Source organism: Polistes canadensis, unplaced genomic scaffold, assembly GCF_001313835.1.
Source record: "Polistes canadensis isolate GaletaPanama2010 unplaced genomic scaffold, ASM131383v1 scaffold_10, whole genome shotgun sequence".
NCBI lineage: Eukaryota > Metazoa > Arthropoda > Insecta > Hymenoptera > Vespidae > Polistes > Polistes canadensis.
The window spans coordinates 988,286-1,011,680 of NW_014569557.1; the positions used below are offsets into that span (position 1 = coordinate 988,286).

The following is a 23,395-nucleotide window of genomic DNA, read 5'->3' on the forward strand; positions in this document are numbered from 1 at the left end:
GAAGAAATATCTTTTCGTTTTTTGAAATCTTGAATAGAAAAATAAATAAAAAAGAAGAAATATAAAAATGGCTTTAGATAAACATAAATTTTTTTCCGAAGACAATGAGCAACGGAAGACTAGGCATACCTAAAACACATATTCACGTATACAATAATTATATACATAAAATATAAATTAACTATAGCTATGCGCAAAGTTAACTTTATTCGATGATTATAATAATACTAAAAGGTGAACAAAAAAATACCTAAAAGGAATTTATATTAAAAGATCTGTAAGAATAAAAGCTAATATCTGATATTACTTTCTTACGAATGAATTTAGAACGAGACACAAATTAAACTTGTACACGTGTAATTTAGAACAAAAAATCCAAGGACGAAGAGGAACCATATAATAATTAAAAAAATCTTAGCGTGCATAATAGATTATTGTTATTATTATTATTTATTATCTTGGCATGATCTCTTTAAATATTAATAATAAAAATACAAATAATAATAATAATAATAAATAATAATAACAATAATAATAATAATAATAATAATAATATTAATAGTAATATTAATATTAATAATAGTAACACAATAAAACGGTTTTTATACTACGAAACACCAATCGAGACATTTTTTTATTAACACGGAACTCGTCGAGAATATATTTTTTAATTCTTCGCGATGAACGAGATGCTGTTTGTCGAATATAAGGGTGGATCGATTTATTTGTGTATATGTGTGTCGGAGAAGATCAGAATATAAAGAAAATTTCCCTTATAAAATATTCCTTTTTGTCCTTCCTTGACATCGCGAGAGGGGTGTCGGATGAAGTACTGATAAATATTATTCGATGTTATCAAACGAATTAATCTTAAGAAGTTTTTAAAATGATCAACTTTAAATTTCGCTTAGGTATATTTTTTTTTAATCTAAGAAATTAATAAAAACAAATAAGATTCTTAAAAAGTTTGTATTATTATTAAATATCGTGTGGAAATAATTTTCTTACTTCAAGAATTTTCTCTCGACACGTTTTCGTTGAACTTAAAAATTTGTTTTTTCAAATTAAAGAGAGAGAGAGAGAGAAAAAAAAGGCGAAATAATTAAAAAGAAACAAATAAAAAATGGTATTTCGTCCGATCCTAATAATCCTGCGTCCTCATCTACGACCAACCAGCACGAATAAATAAGAATCAATTAGAATTGATTTAGATAAAGCATGCGTAAGTAAATTTTTCCTCTAATATTTCCTATTAATCTAACATTTCGTCTAACAAGCCGCGCCCGCTGATTAAAAAGAAAAAGAAAAATAAGAAAAGAAAGTTTCGAACGACCGTAAACATATCGTTCCTCTCTCCTCTTTTACATTTTTTCACGTAACAATCCTTACCCTCGCCCCCGCCCCCGCCCCCGCCCGTTTCTTTCGATCGTATATTATTAATAATAAAATAATCGTCACGTTGACAAAATTAGAGATGACTTTTAATTTTTAGTTGAATTAAAAATAAGAAGAAAAAGAAAAAATAAATAAAAAGCGCACTCTCGACTAATTAAAAATAGAAACAATTGAATAAGAGAAAAAAACATTTCTTATCAATGCTTTACCCTTGTATCAGCGTTTTGCAGCATTTCCTTGATATTAATGTTAATATAATTATTATTATTATTAGTATTAATTATTATACAATGTGAGAGAGACCGTACGATTAGAAGCGAGTACTCGAGCCGACAAAGGAGACTACTTATTTAATTTAAAAAAAAAAAAATAGAAAAGAAAAGTCACAAGATTCGTCTTACTAAAGATATTTCGACGAGAATAAAAATTTAAATTAAAAAGAATACCAAAAATTAAAAAAAAAAAATGAAAAGCAAAGAAAAGAAAGTAAAAAAAAAAAGAGTAAATTTCGTATGAACGTAAGTACAAGATACTGCCTGTCGATTCAGAACCATTGAGAAAGCACATTCCCAGTTTGAAGAAATTCTTCTTTTACAGAAAATCATAGATATGTACTCCCACCACTACCACCCACCACACGCGTACACACATACACGTGAACTCACGTTCACGCAAAATAAATAAATATATATATATATATAGGAAAAACAGGTACATAATTAAAAAAATAATTTTGCGTGGACGTTTATAAAAGTATGCGTATCTACGGAAAAAACTGTTGTTTCAGTGGAAACGTACAATTTTTAGAATAAAACAAACAAAAGAAAGAAAAGGGAAACGTTTGTCCTGGCGAACACAAACGTAACGTAATTAAAAATAAAACTACGTAGTATGAACCCGGTAACGATTGGAAAAGGAAAATCATCATCGTTGTTTTCGCACGATCTAATGAAAACTTATAGAAAAAAATATTAATAATATAATTATTATTATTATGATTATTATTATTAATACTTACAAGATGTGAAAAGAAATACCTGAAGAAGTAAATGAACAGGAATTTGCAGAAAAATGAAATACAATAGGCAGAAGCTTTTAAAATAATACTTATAGTAAGATCATCGAATGGAAAAAGAATTCAAGGGTTTGTTACCTCATATATACATACACACCCACACACATGATAGCACATTTGTTTCATATAAAAAAAAAAGTCGGAAAAACAAATAAATGCAAACAAGAAAAAAGATTCAACTGTAACTTACCACGTATAGAAGCTAGTTAAAAAGAACGATACAATTACATAAATAATCCTATGTTTCTATAACATTGACCCAGTGATTTTCACTCTTTCGCGATTTAAATTTAAAAAAAATAAAATAAAATAAAATAGAAGAGCAAATTTCGCGAGGAATATTTGAACGACGTTATATTGTCTTTGATATATATATAATACTTTATTAATCCGTTACTGCTGTCGCAAATCTTTTTGCAGCCAAAATAAAAGGGAGAAGAAAAAAAGATTAAGGAAAAAAAAATATATATATATACATATAGAGAGAGAGAAAACAAAAATAATAATAAATAAAAATATATATAAAAATAAATAATAATATAATTGATAATAATAATAAACGTTCGGAAAAATAATTAATGCATATAATATCCGACGTACTTTTCTACGCCGATTAAGTTCCTTTCTTAACCAAAAGAAAAAAAAAAGCGCGTCTTTAACCATAACTCTTTCTCTCTTTCTCTTTCTCTCCTTAGACTTTGTCTCGATCGATTCTTTCAAGATCGTTCCGACTTTAACGCTGGAACCAAAATACACACACGCACACACACACAAACAAAAGAAAAGAAATAATAAAACCAAAAAAAAAGAAAAGAAAAGATAAATAATTTAATAAATAAAAGGAAAGAAGAAACAACAACAGAAATCGAATAAGAAAGATGCCTAATTTAAAATTTTCGAAAATCTTTGTTAAAATGATTCAAATTCTTATTCAAGATTGTGGAATTTATCGTATAAAAAATATATATACTTTCGGCATTACTAATTAAAAAAGAAAAAAAAACACAAAAACCTTAAGAAAAATAAAAAGCAACTTACAACGGGAGGACGATGATGTCGTGTGCGTTAAGACGTATTGTACGTTGTTTAAATTTAAATAAAACGATTATTGTAGTTTTCCAATTGCGTCCAGATCGACGATCGGCAAAAGAAATTCTCTTTTTAGAAAAAAGAAAAACACATTTAATAAGTTCGAGTATATTATATATTATAAAGATTTCTAGTTTCTATCTCTTTCTCTCTTTCTCTCTCTCTCTCTCTCTCTCTCTCTCTATCTCTCTATCTTTCTTTCTCCAAATAAAAAAGAAATTCATAAAAAAGACAAACTATTCGCAAATGATAGCGTTCGTCTCGTATAAAAGGAATTATTTATTTTAGAACGATACGTTTAGACAAATAAAAATAATAATAATGTATATATAAATACGCATATATATGCACGCGTATATGTGCATGTACAAGTTGGGGACCTTGTATTTTCTTGATTTTATTTTTTTTTTCCTATTTTCTCTATTATATTTTTGTTTTTTTGTTGAATGTGTTTGTTTTTTTTTTTTTTAAATAAAGAAAAAATACATCGGCTATAAATAATATATAATTATTATAAACGAGAATACGGGAGAAACGCTATCGGTTTGATCTAAACAAACAATTCCCACGCAACGAATCTTGAAAGTAGTCAATATTTAACCAATTCCGAATATACCGTAGTTATATAGTAGAGGAGAAAATAATAATAATAATAAATAATAATAATAATAAAAAAGAGTAATGCCAATAACGTTAAATTTGTAACTGAAAAATGTTCAGAATGGTAAAAATCTTCCATTAGAGATTGAGATCATTATGGAGCATTGAATATGATAGTTTAAACCGAAACATACGAGGTGACGATTATACGAAAAGCGCGTGTATATATACATATATTAAAAATAGCTATGAGAAATGTAGCAGATATTTTTAAAGAAAAAAAACAAATGTCGAAGAAGAAGAATAAAAAAAAAAGAAGAAACGTTGGGTGACTGCGAATCATTTAAAAAGAAAATGGCACTAAGCGAACCCGATGATCTATAAATAAAATAATAGCGAAAATATAATAGTTCGATGATCATACATGGTATATGTCTCGAATTAATAATTACTTAATATTGAATCTTATATAAGAAAGAGAATGTTTGTGATTACACGATTTAAGAAAAAGAAAAAACCAGTGTTTATGAACCAACCAACGCATTTTCATGCCAAGAACAAATAAATTTGCAAGTCGGATGAAATCGGTGAGATATCTCTTTCTTTATTCCTTAATCATTATCATCATCATCATCATCTTCATTATTATTATTATTATTATTATTATACTGCCCCATGTTTGTCTTTTTTTTAATCCATTATTGAAAGATGAATTCGTTCGTTCGAAAATAAACAAAGATCCTAATCGATCGATTTCCTTTCATTTATATTTTTTCTCATACCGAGAATCTCGCGTACGAAAGGCAACGAGTGTTTAAAAACTACTACATTACAACGCAACAACACAAGAGTACCTCTGTGTGTGTGTGTGTGTGTGTGTTATCGGCAAATCGGTATTTGTATTTTAATAAGTAAGTAGTAATTTACTTTTTAATGAGTATGTATGTGTATATGTACAAAGTATATTCATCAGTAAGGGGAGACATAGCAATATTATCAACATCGACCGCGACATTACTCGCATTAAAGATTTTTAAGATGTTTTCTTTATATGCCTATGAAAATAAATTCATTTTTAAAAACTTAATCTTTCCTATCGACATATTATAAATTATAAATTTATATATAAATACACAATTTTTTAACAATAATATATAATATATAAATACAAATTATTTTTACCATCATCACAAAAAAGAAAGAAATTATTTGAAATGAAAATACGCGACAAAAAATGTGATTAAATTATATAATACATATATTATGCATTAATTATATAATATATATATTATATTAAAAAAAAGGAAGAAAACATGGATAAAAGAAATGTGTTTTAGGCTAATTTTCCGACATTGTTGCTGTATGCGAAGATCGTTCTTCTTTATTGGGTGTTTCTTGGCTTTTATTCTCTTTTTCCTTCTCCTTTTCCTTAGACTCTTGAGTATCTCCAACAGAATTAGTATTATCGATAGTTTTTGACCACGAACAACTTCTTCTATCTAATGACTTTGGCATAGACCACGTACTGCTACGCGATCTTCTTTTAGGCGATACTGAACGTGATTTCGCTCGAGTGATTTTCACTCTAGAAGGTGATCTTACATTACGCCTACGTCTACTGTATCGACTTCTAGAATTATTACTACGAGATCTGGAACGGCTTCTCGAACGAAACTTTTTTCTTGATCTTGATCGACGCGAACGCGATCTCTTTCTCGATGGTGGTGATTTAGATTTCGTTTTGGATCTTCTGTTACTTTTCCTCGAATGAGATCTACTTTTGCTTCTGCTACGTTTTTGACTCCGTGATCTTCCACCTCTTGACTTTGTATGAGATTTAGATTTCGATCTCGATCTCGATCTCGATCTAGATCTAGATCTGGATTTAGGATGAGATTTAGATCTCGATCTCGACGTGGATCTTGACTTTGATCGAGATTTGGATCGGGAGATTGATCTTTTACGACTACGAGATCGAGAACTTCTCTCATAATCACTTTCGAAATCATGATAATCTTGACCAGCTAAATGAGCAAAGTATTTGTAATATTGCTCATTGTACAAGTGAGGATTAAATGCTCGCAAATTATGTGTATTTCCACCACCACGCCAAGATAGAAATCCTCGATTTCTACCACGTAAGAAACGCGAACTTCCTCTACCATTGCCTCTTGTTATCGGAGGATACATCATTGGTAATGTTGCTTCGTAATACCAATGTTGGGGAAATCTTGAATAAATTGGTGGATATGGAATTGCTGGAGCAGCGGAAACTGGACCTGATATGATAATAAATAATGAAAAATTAAATATGAAAAATATTAAATAATTAAATAATTAATACTCGCGTCTTTTACCTGTATTTGCTGATGGATACGTGACCGTTTTTGTTAAGACACTTTTTATTTTCTTTTTAGAATTATCAGCATCTGTAGCATCTGTTTCACTACCAGAACCAGATCCTTTATCCTTCTTATGTTTTCTCTGTTTAAACATATATCCAGAATATTACAATTACTTTTGCATTTGTTTTATATTATATTTCATTTGATAAAATTTAAAGATAGAAATTTACCTTCTTCTTTTTTTCTTTCTTTATTTTCTTCTTTTTTAACTTTTTCATTTTTTTATTCTTCTTTTCATCTCCCGACTCAGATTTGGTGCCAATTTCATTGATCTTTTCGTTTTTCTTATCATCCTTTTTAATATCGGAGTTCGATATTTGATCTAATTTAATTTCGTTTCTTTCTACTTTTATCTGTTGATATGTAAAAAGAATATAATCTTTAGTTTTTAATTTTTTATTTTACACTTACTATTTTTGTTATTTTTTAAATATTTTACCTTTATCCTATCAAATAATTCGTCTAAAAGACGGATACTTTCGAGCTGCCTTTGTGCTTTTATTAATTTCTGTTCTTCTCTAGCTATTTTCATTGAGACTTTATCTTCTTCCTGTTTACGAAATATCGTAAGTGCTTTTCGTTTACGTTTCTCCTCTCGTTTTTGTCGTCTACTCGCTTTAGCCACTGAATCGGCTTCTTCTTTCTTTCTGCAAAAATTCGAGTATGAAAATAAACGATATTTAAAAAAAAATTAAATATATGAGAAAGAGAACATTCGTACTAACTTTTGTTCCTCTCTACGTTTCTCTTCTACTTCTTCCTTCCTACGTAGCTTTTCTACAGCCAAATTATCCTGCGCTATAAGACGTTTCCTTTCAAATTCTCTGTGGGCAACAGTACTATCGCTCATATGCTTTGTCTTATCAAAATCAACCTAAATCCATGGATCAATGAAAATTAGTTATACGATAACATTTAATATGAATTTTAATACAGCAACAAATGCAATATCTCTCAAACCTTTATCACAGCAGTAAGAGCATTTTGTCCCTCTTTTTTAAGAAGTTTCATACCACGCAAAGCATCCATCGCTCTAACAAAATCCATATATTCAATATATTGAATATAAGAGTCAAAGAAAATTCCATCTTCGTAACTGAATTTATGTATATTTGTACCAAGACGCATTCTTGGCCTGTATCGATCTGCAGCAGGTACATCAATGCGCCTAAGAGAGCCCCATTTCTTGAAAATTTTACTGATAAGTGATTCACTAGGTACGTTTCCTCCATCTTCGATAAACCATTTGACCGGTAGTCCTGAAATGTGTATCGTATCTGGTCTTTCTCCAGGCTTTAATTCGTTCATATGTTTGGCATCTCTGAAGTATGAGTCCCAACTATGTCTAGTAGGAAAATCATCCTTTGCTTCTGCTGCTCGAATTTTGAGCACGTTGGGAAATCCAGCCAAATTCAAACGCTGAGAATCCAATCTTGCTAATACGCGTTGAAGTCTGCACCTGTCTCGTAGATCTCCTTCCAGTCTGATGAATTCCAAAGTGCTTTTGGCTACTTTCAGAGAAGCAAACTCGTCTGGTAGTATGAGTGTTCGTATTTTCTCCATTACCTCCCATGTTGATATAGTTTTTCCTGTTTATATCGCAGTTAACTTTCTATAAAAACCTGCTGTACTAAAAAGGCCACATATAATAGATTTTTATGAAAGTTCTGTTTATGAAGATTCCTTTCAATATTTTTCTTTTCTTTTTTTTCCCTATCGATGTAAATTAATGCAGATTGTGCATGAAGGAGAACCATTGAAGCTGTGCATAGATAAATAAGTTATATAAAGTTGATTAGTCGAAAAATAGAAAAAAAAAATAAAAATATTTAAATTAAACCTCGATGAACTTGTAAATAAGGGACAACGAGATAGTTGTCTCTCAACAAGTAAACTTTGATGCTCTTACTTGAAATACAATTATGTAAAGTATATCAAATAAATTTATTTATAAAATGTAATTTGAATTTGTTTTTAGAGTCATCCAATGGTAATCAACAAAGTGAAATAACTTACGTGAAATAGAACTGACAAAAAAAGATAGATATTTAAGATGGTAAAATATATAAGAGAGAAGGGTGCTGCTGACTTAGAAGATTTTACCTGGCGTCTTCAGTTGGGGAAGATTAACAGACACATTTACTTTTGCAAGTGGTTTTAGATAAAGCGCACGTGGTGTATACAGTGGTACAATATCGCTCACATCCCTACAGCTTCGAAATTGATTAACAACCTCACTACTGGAATTTTCACCTACCTTCTTATTATCGTTCATTATCTATCTCAAGAAACTCATCCGTATGATCAAAATGTGCGATAATTATGCAAAATATATTTCGAAATAAATAATTTAATAAATACAATATAATGATAGCTTACGACAAGAAATAGCCAAGTAAGGTGAAAAATATTCAGTAGAGAGGTTGCATTTAAAGCTCCAAAGATGAGAAATCTTCAAGATGAATTCTCTTTTTATATTCCACTTTACTAAGGTATTTTCTTTCAAAAATAACACATTAATGCTAATTAATGACACCACTATTAAATAATTTACGAGATTATAAGGTAACACCTTTTAATGACACATTCTAACTCCATTCCACACTAATATTCCCGTCAATACTAGAGCAAGTCACAAAAGACAGGGTACAATATATATGTGTTCCAATATATATATATTTCTATGTGGCAGCAACGAAGCTATATACAAGGAGGACGATCGAGATAGGCGTTTGCGTCGAATTTGTGTTGTTGAAAATGACTGAATATCGAGTACAATAATTATCCACGAGGGCGGCGGTGATGTTCTTAAGTTTAGATTTAAGTACGTGTGATTTTATAAATAAACAATTGAAATTAATAGTTCTCTTTGATGTTTTTATTTTAATTACTGTTTTTAAAAATCAGACCAAGCGACTAGACGCGCTCTCTAGTGGCAATAGAAATCATTTTTTCATTGTGGCGCCTTCCTCCTTGTATATAAGCTCCATGGTGGCAGCCATAGCCATATGTAACCTACATTAATAAACTTATCCAATTGGTCGGTCAATAGCGAATCAGTAACGAGCTATGCAGAAATAGCGTCGTGATGTATTTTAGTCGGCTAATAAAAACTGATTTTAAATTCGTTACAGTAGATAATGATTTTTTTCGTTAAAACAATTCAACTTAGAGAATAATTAATGATATATTTTTATATATAAAATTTAAATCTTTATTAAAAATACATGGAAACTTATATATTATTTTCAAAAGTTCATAAACGCATTGATCAGAAACAGTTTAGGTTAGTTTAAACTATTACATTTTTATCTCTTTCCAATACACGCGATAACAATGACATCATCTTTTTATAGCATATGCTATACAGAGTGGTTAGACATCATTAATCTTATCGTTTGAGAACCACTGAGCGTTAGACGCTCACTTCACTATAGATAAAAGTTGCTTTGAGTTCCATTCTGAAAGGGGAAAGGTTGTAGAACTTCTTATGTATACAAGTAATAAAAAGTGACGTAATTTAATTCATTGAAATGGTTTGATAATTAAATTGCCCATATAATAATCATGATACGCGTTGAAAATTGTGAATTAGGACAATAGTATTTGTTATTAAAAAAAAGAAGAAAAAAAAATATCGTGCCATATATGTAAGACCCACCTTATTTGTTACACGTTCAAAATAACAGAGAGTATTATTTACAAGAATATTATAATAAATATTATTTAAGAATACTATTTAAAAAAAGGAAAAAGGAGGAAATTAAATTAAGCACACGATGTCGCTTAGTGCCAGTGCCGAAAATTTATCCTCCGAAGGACAAGTAAGTAAAACGTATTTTAATCAGAGGATTGTTCATACTATGACTCATGTTTAATACTTCCTTTAGTCGTATTTTTATAATTGCACTATTGTATCTAATTTATTTTTACAATCTTTTTATTTGGTATCATACATAACCTTTCATTTATTTTATTTTAAAGTTGAATTTATTTATTATAGTAATTAGAAATTATAGGAGCTCAACTACGTCTATAATTAATTTAATTAAGTTATTAATTTATTCTAGTATCTCACACATTACTTGTATAAGATTCTATAAATGTTGTCATTCATTTCTATTAAGATTAACGATAAGCATGTAATTGTTAATTATTATTCATTAGAATAACGAAAGATGGAATATGTGTCTGGAATTGGCACTCGAAGGAGAACGTCTCTGCAAAGCAGGAGACTGTAAATCAGGCGTTGCATTTTTTCAAGCAGCTATACAAGCAGGAACGGATGATCTAAGAATATTGAGTGCAATTTATAGTCAGCTAGGAAATGCATATTTTTATCTCGGTGATTATGTTAAGGCAATGCAATATCATAAATTGGACTTAACGCTTGCAAGAAATATGGGAGATAAATTGGGAGAAGCTAAGTCGAGTGGTAATTTAGGGAATACATTAAAAGTCATGGGAAAATTTGACGAAGCTATGTTGTGTTGTAAAAGGCATTTAGAGATATCGAGAGAAATCGGTGATAAGGTAAGATACTAAAACAATATTAAACAATGTTATGATTATAATGAGAATATTGAATAGAATAAATAATTATTATGTAGCTCAGTGAAGGAAGAGCTTTATACAATTTGGGAAACGTATATCATGCAAAAGGAAAACAAGCGGGAAGAGTAGGACAACATGATCCTGGAGAATTTTCTGAAGATATTAGACAGTGTTTACAGGAAGCTGTGCGATATTATGAGTAAGAATATTTTAAATAAAATGAAGTTAAATTAAAAATCCTTTAACATATATTTAAACATATATTTAAATTGTGGATGTATAGAGAAAATTTAGAACTTATGAGAGAATTGGAAGATTCAGCTGCGCAAGGTAGAGCCTGTGGCAATTTAGGTAATACGTTCTACCTTTTGGGAGATTTTCAACAAGCCATATACTATCACAATGAGCGATTAAAAATAGCTAAGGAATTTGGTGATAAAGCAGCCGAAAGAAGGGCAAACAGTAACCTAGGAAATTCACACATATTTCTTGGAGAATTTGAAAAGGCTGCTCAGCATTATAAGTAAATATCCTATTTACTAAAATTATTCTTATATCAGCAATATTAGAAGAACATAATTAAAGTAATCATTACTATTTCTTATAGGAGAACTTTGGTTCTTGCACAAGAATTAGGTGATAGAGAAGTCGAAGCGCAAGCATGCTATTCTTTAGGAAACACATATACACTTCTTCGTGATTATCCAGCCGCTATAGAATATCATTTATGGCACCTTGGAATTGCTCAACAATTGAAAGATCGTGTAGGCGAAGGACGTGCATGTTGGTCATTAGGCAACGCATATGCCGCTATGGGCAACCATGAGAAAGCATTACATTATGCAAATTTACATTTGAGTATTTCGAAAGAATTAGAGGATCCGATGGGACAGGCTACTGCACAAATGAACGTTGATGATTTACAAAAACTTTTGGGTATAGGAAAAGGATCAGAGCATAATAAAGAAAATCAAATGCATAAACTTACTACGAATGCGACATCAAATTACAATAATTCATCTCCTGGCAGATACAGACTTCGTCGACAGAGCATGGATAATTTAGATCTCATTAAGGTTGAAATTATTATTAAGTAAATAAATGTAATACACCATGCGTGTAAATGGAGAATGATGCAGTGTATTATTTTTTTAGCTTACGCCCGATGGTAAACAAAAGGAGCCTATTGAACCATTACCAGATGTTGCTAGCAGTGCTACTGCACAATTAATGCAAAAAGAGGAAGATAATTTTTTTGATCTTTTATCTCGTTTTCAATCTGGTAGAATGGACGATCAACGTTGTGCTCTTCGTGTTAATCGTAACGCTAAAGTTCGAAGTATCACCCCTGAAAATGACAAGTACGAATAATTCCAATTCACGTATTTAACATTGTATGAAATATTGTTTATTTTGTAACTTGATATATATCTAATTAATTACATGTTCAGAGACGGAGAAGATTTGATGGAATTGATTGCTGGAATGCAAAGTAAAAGAATGGATGAACAACGTGTTACTTTACCCTTCTTGCCAGGATTAAATACCAATGGAAATGATCAAGCTAAATCATCTACTCAAGCACATGCAGATGCTGATGATTCGTTCATCGAAATGCTTGTAAGATGTCAAGTAAGTTTCGTCTGATGACATTTATTCATAAATTGTTTAATTGTTAAAGTATATTTTCTTAATTAATTTGTGCGATTTTAGGGTTCACGATTAGAAGATCAACGTAGTCCGTTACCAGCTTCATCATCGTTACAAGATGCAGAAGAAGAAAGAAATCCAAGACCTAATGGAAATACCCACTCTGGCTCAACAGTTCCAGAAGAAGATTTATTTGCTTTGATCCAAAGACTCCAAGCTGGACGAATGGAAGATCAACGTGCATCCGGACCTGGAAAAATATGTTAAACACATACAGAAATGTTGTAATAATAGGAATTGACGATACCAAGCAGTAATGCAAAATACGATGACATTTTGATCTCCTAACTTCATTCGAAGTTTTTTGCTATACAGGAGATATTAGATCTCTAATATTTGTGAAGGTTTATATCCAATGTTTCTGTAAGATTTATTTTTTTATTTCATACAAACATATTGATCCCTGATCATGATTGATTTAAAACTGACGAGATGTAACCTACCGTCCATTAATATCAGGCCCTTTATTCATCGTATCAAATTTTATCGTATAAATATGCAATAATCTTATATATATATTATATATTATGTTTTATCAAAGAGTAATCGATTTCACATACGTCAGAGAGCTTAGTATGTGGTGCCAAATTTGATACTAACAAGCTTGAATTATTTCTAGGAAAAGAAAATGATTTGAAATTGTTCATACGATATCAAAACCGTATATAATATCAATAGATTTATTTCTTGAATCTAGCGGTCTTAAACAATTAGTTATATTAGAAAAAAATGCTTAAAAAAATGCCTAAAAATATCTCAAGCACTGCCAATACTGGAGCACAGATTAGTTGAGCATACAAATACATTTAGGAAGTGTAATCTATACCAAAGGATATCAATCTTTTGCGTGTGAGATTAAATATACTTAAAAAGTATTATGATAATATACACAAACACATGTATGGAGTCTTAAATACACGGCCAGTTAATCTTTCTTATACGTTCATTTTGAACTCAATGCTTAAACATATTTTATGTTTTTGGAAAGAATATTTCGCCTAATTAGTCGAATTATAAGAAGTATCGAGAGATAATAAAATTTGTGCCAAAATGATGTAAAAAGAAAAGGAAGTAAAATTAAGTAAATGAAACAACGGCAACAATCAAGGCACCATAAATATAAAACAAGCTCCTAAAGATTTTCCAATACATAAAAAATATCAAATTAAATCGAAATGAATTGGATTTTCGAAAATGACCAAAATTGATAAAATATTGAAAATAATTTGTATTTGGATCTAAAACATTTATGAAGTACATTTGCTATCATTGAATCCTCGCTGTTGTAAAGCAAGCTGGTTCTTGCTATCCAAATATAGAAATACATTTTTTGGTAAAATAAAATAAAAGCAATTTTACACACAAATAAGGGCACACACACATACACATACACACAATGACATACATGTACGAATATAAAGACTACATCAGGAATTCTAGTAGGATAATTTTTTGACCGAGAAAATAATTCATATTTTTTTATCAAGCTTACATTACGTTTAACTGCATAATTAATATGGATGCACGTATTAGATAATAATTCATGAATTAAAAATAAATAAATCTATTATTTAATGGCTCTAACTGATGGTCTAGCGCTTGAAATGTTTCAAACGGTTCAAGTGTTTCAAAAAAAAAAAATAACTTAAGTGTTATAACGTTTGATCGCATTTAAATGTATACAATATGTATTTAGTACATAAAAAAATCCTGTTATTCGGATCTAATACATTTTTCTGTATAATAATACGCTTTTACTGCTGCTACAATTTGTAATATTTTTCCGTTGTTACAAAGATGTTAATTATTTGATCAATGATCCCGAATATATGTAAGTAATTGTAAATGTATATCGTTTAAAGATATATATTTTGATAAACTCCATTTAGAGAGAATAATTCTACATTATTGAGATAATCTAATAATCATTATTTTCATAGTTCAAATAATCGTATACATAAAATGACAATTTTTCGTAAGAGAAAGAAAATATTTAAACAATACATTTCATACAGAACAAGTTCAATATAATTTGAGCAATGAATTTCTTCGAATGTTTATGAATTAACTGTTACTATATCTATATATACATATGTATAGTTTAAAGACTTAAAAGAACTCGTTATATGCGAATGACAGGATAGATCATAATCTGTGACATATTTCTTATATATGTTTTAATTAATTCTATGTAACGGTGATCCAGCGACAGGGATAAATATTGCTACTTAAATGATAGCTACTTACATGTAATTTTCGTTAAAAAGACAATTACTTGATTATTAATATTTCCCTTTAGTTTAATTAATAACAATAATTAACAACCACTAAGCAAGTAGAATAAGCGAACAATAATAATATTAATAATAATAATAATAATAATAATAATAATATTGAAATGTAATAATAATTATTTTTTGTAAAATGTTTTATTACTATTGTAATAATTCTTATTATTTTGCTAATTAGTTTTTATTCTTATTATTGCAATTGAAATTGCGATAATAAACATTAGGTACTAACAATTCTACGATTGCGTTTAATAATATGTAGAATTTTTTTATAGAGGTTTTTCTTTTAATATCATGAAATTCGGAAATCTTCATTTTACAGTATAGAGATATATATATAAATATATATATATACATTCCACTGTTTTACAAAAATACAGAAGTGTATAATAAATTGAATAAATAATAAAGATATACATTTTTCAAATGTGAAGCCTTATATATATTTTTATAAAAAAATGATTAAGTAATAATGATACGTTTACATAAAAAAAAACAAATGCAACATATTATTATAATAATATATTTGTAATAAATAAAATACAAATGGACGCTTCGGTAAGATCGAAAAAATTAATAGATACAAATTTTAACCATTGCTCGAACGAAAATATTTCCATACCTTGGTCCGAATGGAAAGATACAGAATTAAATAACGAAAAATGGTCTTTACCAAAAAGTAAATAATATACATTAAAAATATTTCTAACCTGTTAATGTATAAAATAAAAAAACAATTAATTTAATTAATTAAAAATGTAGACGGGGAAGATGGATTATTTTTAGACACGGAATCAACTCCGATGCCTCCATCTTTGGAACCGTACGAATGGATTCGTCCACGCTATTTAAAAGATTTAAAGGTATATTCAAATTAATGAATATATTTATTTAATATACATACAAAAAAAGATAATTTTAGGAACCTTTAACTGTCTTTACTATGACCGGAGAATATCCTGATTTAGTCAAACGGAACAAGCATCTGTTGCACAGTGAAGTACGTCGAAATTTATCGAAATTTTATTAAAAGAAAAGATTTTTTTAAATTAAACTTTCTATACGAATACTATTTAGTTCGTCAGATGTTTTATTTCAAGTATAGTAAATCTACAATATTGTGGGAAAAATGGTTTAGAAGTGAGTGGAGAATCAGATCATTTTATTTGGAATGGACGAAAAGAAAAATGGCAGGGTTGGATGCACATTTATTCGAATAATAAAGCTGGTCGTAACGTGCATCATCGTCCAATTATTAATCCAAATGGTAAATGTAAATTTTACATATTTTTCGTTTATCTAATTATAATTTATAGGATATAATAAGCATAATATTTAATTAGGAAAATACATCGTACGTCTTCATTTTCTGGGATGTTGGCGTCGAATAGTGGTAGATGATTTTATACCAGTCGATAAGGACTGTAATCCTGTGTTACCGACTACAGATAATCATTTTGAATTATGGCCAATACTTTTGGCAAAAGCTTTATTAAAAATCGCATCTTTAACGTGGTCCCAGCGAAGAGAAATCGTGGATTTTAATCTGATTTCTTGTCTCACTGGTACGAAAAAAAAAGAAATATTAACATAATTAAATAAACAATGTATTATTTTTAACTCATAAATGCTTATATTAAATTATTACATAATTATGTTTGAATAAAATTCAAGTATATAATTGTTAACAAGGAAAATATTTGTTTGCAAATAGAACAAACGCTCCATTTAATATGTTAGCCTGTTAAAAAATATTTATTACAAAAATTTAATTAATTTATTTGTTTTGACAGGATGGATCTGTTTGTCTTTGGACGTTGTTCATCTTTCTTCTCGAGACAAATGGGAATTCTTAGTGAAATATGCTGAACACTTTGAATTGACGAAAGAAGGAACGAGCTCGGAAAACGTAGAGCTAGGTTTGTTTTCCTTTTGTCATCATTGATAAATTTTATAGGATAAACAAATAGTTGTCTCTAAACACAGTATTTCCATAGATGAACTTTGTTAAGAAAAAAAAAATATTAAAAAATGATCCAGCGATTATTTATCTTTTTCTTATCAAAAGGATTTTTATATTTTTTGTTTAGACGAAAAAGTCGAGAAAAAGTCGAGCATAAAAGGGAAAAGAATTCGAAGAGGCATTGAAGGGTTGCAACTTCCTGATAAACCTCGACCTATCACGCTGTTTCTCGATTTGAAAGATATGAAAGAGGTCACGCTCGAGACAGTGGTCGGTTTGTCGCCTTGTTGGAGCCATTTGGTTCACGTTGTTCAATCGCGTGATCTTCCATTGAATCCCAAAGACGTAAACTATTTTTCTATGATACACTTTTTGTTTTAATAAAATGGACAAACAGATAGAATTTTTTTGAAATGTATCGACAATTTTCTCTTAATTAGATAAAAGAACCTTTAGCAAGATGGAAAGAATATCGATGGATAAATTGGGCCATCGATCGAGGTTTGCTCGATCCAGCGGAATATTTTATTCCTATTCGTTGTTTGAAAATCGTTAGTCCGTTGAGACAATGCAAGAGTAATCGATATTTCTTTAATAACGATTTTTTTGGGAAAAACAAATACCAGAAAATAACGTCTTTGAATAATAATATGAAAGAAGATACGATAGAGGACATAAGTTTTTGGTGCGATTTCAATAAAATGGCATCGTACGTCAAAACAGTTCAACTCTTTTACAAGCCTGAGTATTTCGAATTTACTCTTAGAATGTCTGATTCCTTTACGTTGGATGATCAGAAGAAAATGAATTTGGCATCGAGGGAACAGAAGAAAAGAGGTAGCAAAAAGAGTCCAACATCCGACGTTGTTCACGGTGATTCGATTGAATTTATGAACACTTATGCTTGGCCTAAAACTATGAAATCGTCTAGGAACGAGCCGTTGTATCTTTTCTGTGATTCACTCGAGGATAAGTTCTTGTTAATAAATTTGAGTAGCATGGAAGAACGATTACCATTTTCGAGTTTAGTCTCTAACGAAGAAGAGGTCGATGATTTGATAACGATAAGATTATCATCTGAAGATGTGAGTTATCTCATCGTAGAAAAACACAGTTGGTTTTTCAGGCCGACCGAATCAAGAACACTTATATCAATTTCAACGTCTGGTACCAAGTCAAGCGTACTGGAATTGGAAGCAGGAAGACATCTTTTGCGTATTTATTGTCGATCGGAGTCACGTTGTTTCGTATCTATCTCATCTAACACGATCTTTCACGTTGGTGATCGTCTTAAAATACATCGGTTAATGATCACGGAATCGGATAGAATTGATTTTCTTGTCAAACACGTTAGCAATTCCATAGCTAAAGCTTTTTTGAGTTTTGGTAGTAAAGATTATATCTCGAACTTGATGACATTTTATCGAAGTTATATGCCGGATTTAAGGGGCTTTACCGAAAAACGAGATCGAACTTTTTTCAAACAAATACACGAGCACTTCATGGAAGAATTATTGGAATCGATAAAAATGATTTTCAAATCGGAAGACGTACCCGAGACTTTATCTTCCTTGAGAATATTTTTTCTAGATCCTACAATCGGTTTAGAACGTCACAAAACTCCGTCGATCATCTTAAATGCATTCCGAGAGATCGACGACGCGTCCTCGCTTAAAGAAAATTACTCGAGCGAATCGATCGACGGCGAAATGGTTTGGATCGATTATAATCAAGCGGCAAGGGTGATTCAATCTTTTTTTAAGATGGTGATCGTTAAACGTTATAAACAGCGACACGATACTAATCACAAGGATCATTCGAAGATCTTAACGAGTCTATTAAAGATCGCTGAACTTTTCGATTATTCTAATGGCGAGTCGTTAGCGTGTAGTTTGCTTCGAAAGGTCATTCAAAAAAATCAACGATTTAACAAAGCTTATCCTTGCTCTAAAGACTTTCAATACGTATTAAAGGTAATTTTAAAGAATTAATATACACACAAAAAATATATATAGAAAAAATATATTTTTTACTTTGTTCCAGATTCAAGAGTGCAAAGGACTTTTGTTAAATGTTAAACCCAATCAATGGATTCCAATAACAAGACTAATCGTGAACGCAAAAGAAAACGAAACGATCTTTGGAACGATTCAACTTTTTACTAACTTACCGAGTTACAATTTGCGATTATTCGACAACGAAACCGGTCGAGAAATGTGGAGAATCGTTAACAACGTTGCACCGTCTAATTATCCTTATACAACTGTCGGTTACACGTTGTTCGCTTATGGATGGTGTGATAATCAAAAATTAAGAGACACGGAATGGATTCTTCATTTTGTTACCATCAAGGGGAAATCAATGTTTTATCAATTAACTGACAAGGAACCAATATCCTTGAACACGAAAATACCTACTTTAATTATCGAAGAAACATTTAATACTTATATACCTAACACAATGAATTTCATTTCCAAATGGATTGTTAATATCGTTAAAGATAGTGTCTTGTCATTAAGATTAATGACTTCTTACGAATTGGTTCAAATGAAAATTAGAATCGTGGATGATAAAGAAAATGTTTTATTAGAAATCGAAGGTAGATCAGTTTTGTGTATTCCAGTTGTGTATTTGAAATTAAAAGAAGAATTTATAGAGAAGGAAAATCCACGAACTATTTATTACATCGAGGCATTTGTTCTTGATAATAGTTGGCCATTAACCGATGCTGAATGGTCAGTGGTAAGTATGCAAATTAATTATAAATGATATAAAAATAATTAAATGATTGAATTATAATTTTGTCAAGGTATTGGAGAAGAAGACAAAAAGGGAAAACGTACCAGTTCGAACTAAATCTAGTAATAGTTCCATTATTAAACTACAGAGATCTGAAACGACAAGAACGAAACGTAGTTCAAAACATCAGATCGATCAATACTTGGATCCACCTTTTTGGAAATTGCAAGCTGTCATCGATGCTGACAGCGGTATAGAGGTAATTTTATTGCTAAAAAGAAAAAAGAAAAAAAATAATGAAATAAAATAAATGTATTTCCAATAATTAACATTTGTTTTTGTTATTAAAAAGATTATTCAAGACAGAAGAAGAGAACAGGAGATAGCATCTTTGAAAAAATCCTGGTCAAGAGACGATCCTGAACGACCTAAACGTTGCAAAGAATTCAGAGAAACTTTTTTAAACACCTACGCTTTACCTCCAACTTCTTTGACAAATTTAAATAACAAAATTTTGATTAAAACGAACGAACGTATGGAAAAACACAAAGTTCGAAACTCATCGAAAATTTGTCGGTCATTGTCTTCAACAGAAAAATTTGCCGTTAGGTCTCTGAAGAAACCTCCATATCGTGGTTTCGATTTACCAAAATTAGATTTAAGTCGGTACGAAAAAATTGAAGAAAAAGGGGAAGAACGTCGAACGAGAACCAAATCGGAGGAAGAAATGTTAAAAGATCGACGATACGCTGAAGTTCTTGAATTTATTCATTCTCACGATCATTTTATTCAACGTTTAACCGATCGGTCGTTGGAACGAATAAGAAAATATGAAAAATTGTGGAACGTTTACGAAGAAAATTGTTCTCAAAGAAAAGCTCAGCTTGAGGAAGCTTACGAGATGCGTCAAGCTTATATTTCTAGTGTTAAATCGATTGATACTTCGATAAAAGTGAAAGGCGGAAAGAAAAATGTAAAAAGATAAAACAAACGAAAAAAAAAACAAAAAAAATATTCATAATTTAATCGATTATTATTGTAAATATCTATGTCATCGACAATTTTAAAGGAAATTTCTACGAAATCGTTTGCGTTTAGAATTGTTAGATGATTAATTAAAATGATTATGAGAAAAGCGCGAAGTTCTTTTCACTCTTTCGTATATTTTTGATTAGAATTATCTCGATTCCTCCGGTCAAGGATAGACTGTTGCTTTTCCGTAGAAGTTTCTCTACGTAGATCATGCTCTGTGGCAAGAATATACAGGCTTACATATATCGCGTTGTTGATGACGGTGCGCGATATACCTTTTAATGACGCCACTCCCGACGGCCTCTCAAAAAAACCATGATTATCGTTCTGACGATTTTTCATACACCAGACCAGTCTCTCTTTCCTCTACCGTATCGCCCCACCAACGATTATTACAAAATTACGAGAAAGACGACGAGGAAGCAAAAAGGATTCATAATAAACCTAGGTGACTTAAGGTACAGTGTTAGTCGTTGAACTTATCAGATTATCACAAATTATGATACCTATGATCTCAACGTAATAATATCTTTAATTAAATAAATAATATATTTTATCTTCTTGTTTCTTTTTTGTTTTTTTTGTTTGCATTAATTTGTTGTTTACGAAATTACGAGGGTTTTGAATTGATTTTGAATAAATTCATTTTACAGGTATACTTTGAACGTTTTGATTTAATTTTAAACGGAGATCGTACGCTCGTTATAAAAATGACATATACAAATATAAAAGTATTGTGTAATTTTGTGATAAATATTGTATTAGTTCGTATTAATTGTTGAAAAATGGTTAGAATTTTCTAGAAAGTTGTTAATCGAGTACACTGTACGTGTCCGATAGCGAGCCAAGCACGTTTGCGTATGCTCCTTGATTGCAGGTGCAGTAGCTGTTGTGTAGACACGGTGTTGGATCGTGCGTGAAGGATCAGAAGTCGCGTGTCGGTGTGAGAGCACCCGCCGAGCCGGTAATCATTGTCCTTCGTGTTTGTTAGCGGTTAGTTCATCATCTCTCTTTCTCTTTCTGTCTTTTTCTATATTTTCTACCATGGAAGAAGAAATGGAAGAAAATGAATAAGAGTTATTCTCATATATAATGCCAACCGACATAACAAATCCTATATACACACACAGATACAACCGAAATCCTTTCAAAATTCTACAAATTCGAATTCTTCGAAAAAGAAGTCATTTTTATTTGTTTTTTTTTTTGGTCCTTCCTATTTTGAAGTTAATAAATAATCTTTTTTTTTTGTACGAAATGTCCCCTTTTTTTAGAATAATATGAATAAAAAAAATAAACAGAAGAAAATAAATAAACAGATTATTCAGATAATATCCTATTATAAAGAAAATTTGTTTGAAACTGAGATTTTCGGAGGCTATTTTCTATGGAACGGTTCAAACAACTCGACCTTCCTCGATCGTATCTTCCCGTGTCTTTCATCGTGAAACATTATCTTTGCCGCCATCCGACACCGTTCTCGGACCCCCCAGGAGTTTGTTACTCGTGTCGACATCGTCGTCGTCGTCGTCGTCGTCGTCGTCTTCCTCGTCGTCCGTCTTTTCTCGAAGGAGGAAGCATTGGGAAGGTTTGAAAGAAGAATTCACGGAGAGAAGAAACCTATGTGCATCTATACAACAGAAGCACGTTCATTTTGCATGGCTCGTTTAACAAGAGGAATCCACCTAACGAACCTAACGAATTGACTACTCCGCAGAGGATTCTCAATCGGCTTTTCTTCTTTGCAAAGATTTATACAACTACATAGAAAATGGAAATGATCGTTTAGTTTGGTTTGCAAGCAAGTAAAGTTAGGAGATAGGTAGCTTTATTTGCGATATAAAAGACAATAAAGTGGTAATTACAGCGAATGAACATCGTTCCTTTTATCTATTTGACATCTCTCCTACGATATCGTTTCGTATCAAAGGCGGTTCCGTTCTACTATAGATACACTACATACGCCTTTATATGCCCTAATTAACAAGCATCGCATCATTATCCTTCCTTCTTTCTCACGCATTCACACCAATCGCGATTGCGATTCGTCACCTCGACGATATTCTTGCCCGCATCGAACTCTATTCTCTCTTTGTTGATTCATTAAAATCGGACGATAGATTTTTTTCTCTTTTTTCTTTTTCTTTTCTTTTTTTTTACGATCATCCAAGTACTTACATAATGAATAGTATTATTCGTCCAATGAAAAATCATTTAGTTTGATTTATTGGATTATAAAGATTTTCTTTTTATTTTTTCTATCATTTTAATTAATTAATATTATACGATAAAAAAATATAATTTTTATTTGAAATGTAATGGGATTCGAGAGATCATTATTTGTAGAACTTAATACAATTTATACTTATGTCTAGAAACAGATTTATTGGTCCAAAACAAAAGGTCAATGTCACTAACATATTTCTTAATCAATGCTCTCGTCATTTCGATAAAATACATTGCGAAAGTATTCTCCGACCTACTTTTCGCATACCTAAATTACCATCATTGTTATTCTAATATTCTAATGTAGAACGAGATC

The 23,395-nt window shown here is 30.5% G+C and overlaps 3 protein-coding genes across 7 annotated transcripts; 2 read left to right on the forward strand and 1 right to left on the reverse strand.

Annotated features, from left to right (window-relative positions):
* Positions 1-5,426: 5,426 nt before the first annotated feature.
* On the reverse strand, positions 5,427-9,419 carry LOC106793052 (A-kinase anchor protein 17A). Of its 5 annotated transcripts, none has more exons than XM_014759654.1 (8): positions 8,944-9,237; positions 8,668-8,777; positions 7,525-8,189; positions 7,290-7,438; positions 7,004-7,211; positions 6,735-6,917; positions 6,517-6,643; positions 5,428-6,438 (listed from the first exon to the last, which is right to left on the reverse strand). In XM_014759654.1, exons 3-8 carry the CDS (start codon positions 8,125-8,127, stop codon positions 5,498-5,500), a joined length of 2,211 nt encoding a protein of 736 aa, XP_014615140.1. In that variant the 5' UTR covers positions 8,128-8,189; positions 8,668-8,777; positions 8,944-9,237; the 3' UTR covers positions 5,428-5,497. The 5 variants fall into 5 exon arrangements, with proteins under 5 accessions (XP_014615136.1, XP_014615140.1, XP_014615139.1 ...); XM_014759653.1 differs by having other exon boundaries at positions 7,525-8,153; positions 8,944-9,236; XM_014759652.1 differs by having other exon boundaries at positions 7,525-8,194; positions 8,944-9,236.
* A 427-nt stretch (positions 9,420-9,846) lies between these two features.
* On the forward strand, positions 9,847-15,178 carry LOC106793056 (G-protein-signaling modulator 2). The gene is made up of 8 exons (XM_014759663.1): positions 9,847-10,388; positions 10,732-11,097; positions 11,175-11,317; positions 11,402-11,641; positions 11,726-12,194; positions 12,274-12,479; positions 12,570-12,750; positions 12,832-15,178. Exons 1-8 carry the CDS (start codon positions 10,344-10,346, stop codon positions 13,033-13,035), a joined length of 1,854 nt encoding a protein of 617 aa, XP_014615149.1. The 5' UTR covers positions 9,847-10,343; the 3' UTR covers positions 13,036-15,178.
* Positions 15,179-17,999: 2,821 nt separating this feature from the next.
* On the forward strand, positions 18,000-20,806 carry LOC106792590 (androglobin-like). The gene is made up of 4 exons (XM_014759061.1): positions 18,000-19,055; positions 19,126-19,824; positions 19,892-20,080; positions 20,174-20,806. Exons 1-4 carry the CDS (start codon positions 18,000-18,002, stop codon positions 20,804-20,806), a joined length of 2,577 nt encoding a protein of 858 aa, XP_014614547.1.
* Positions 20,807-23,395: the final 2,589 nt, after the last annotated feature.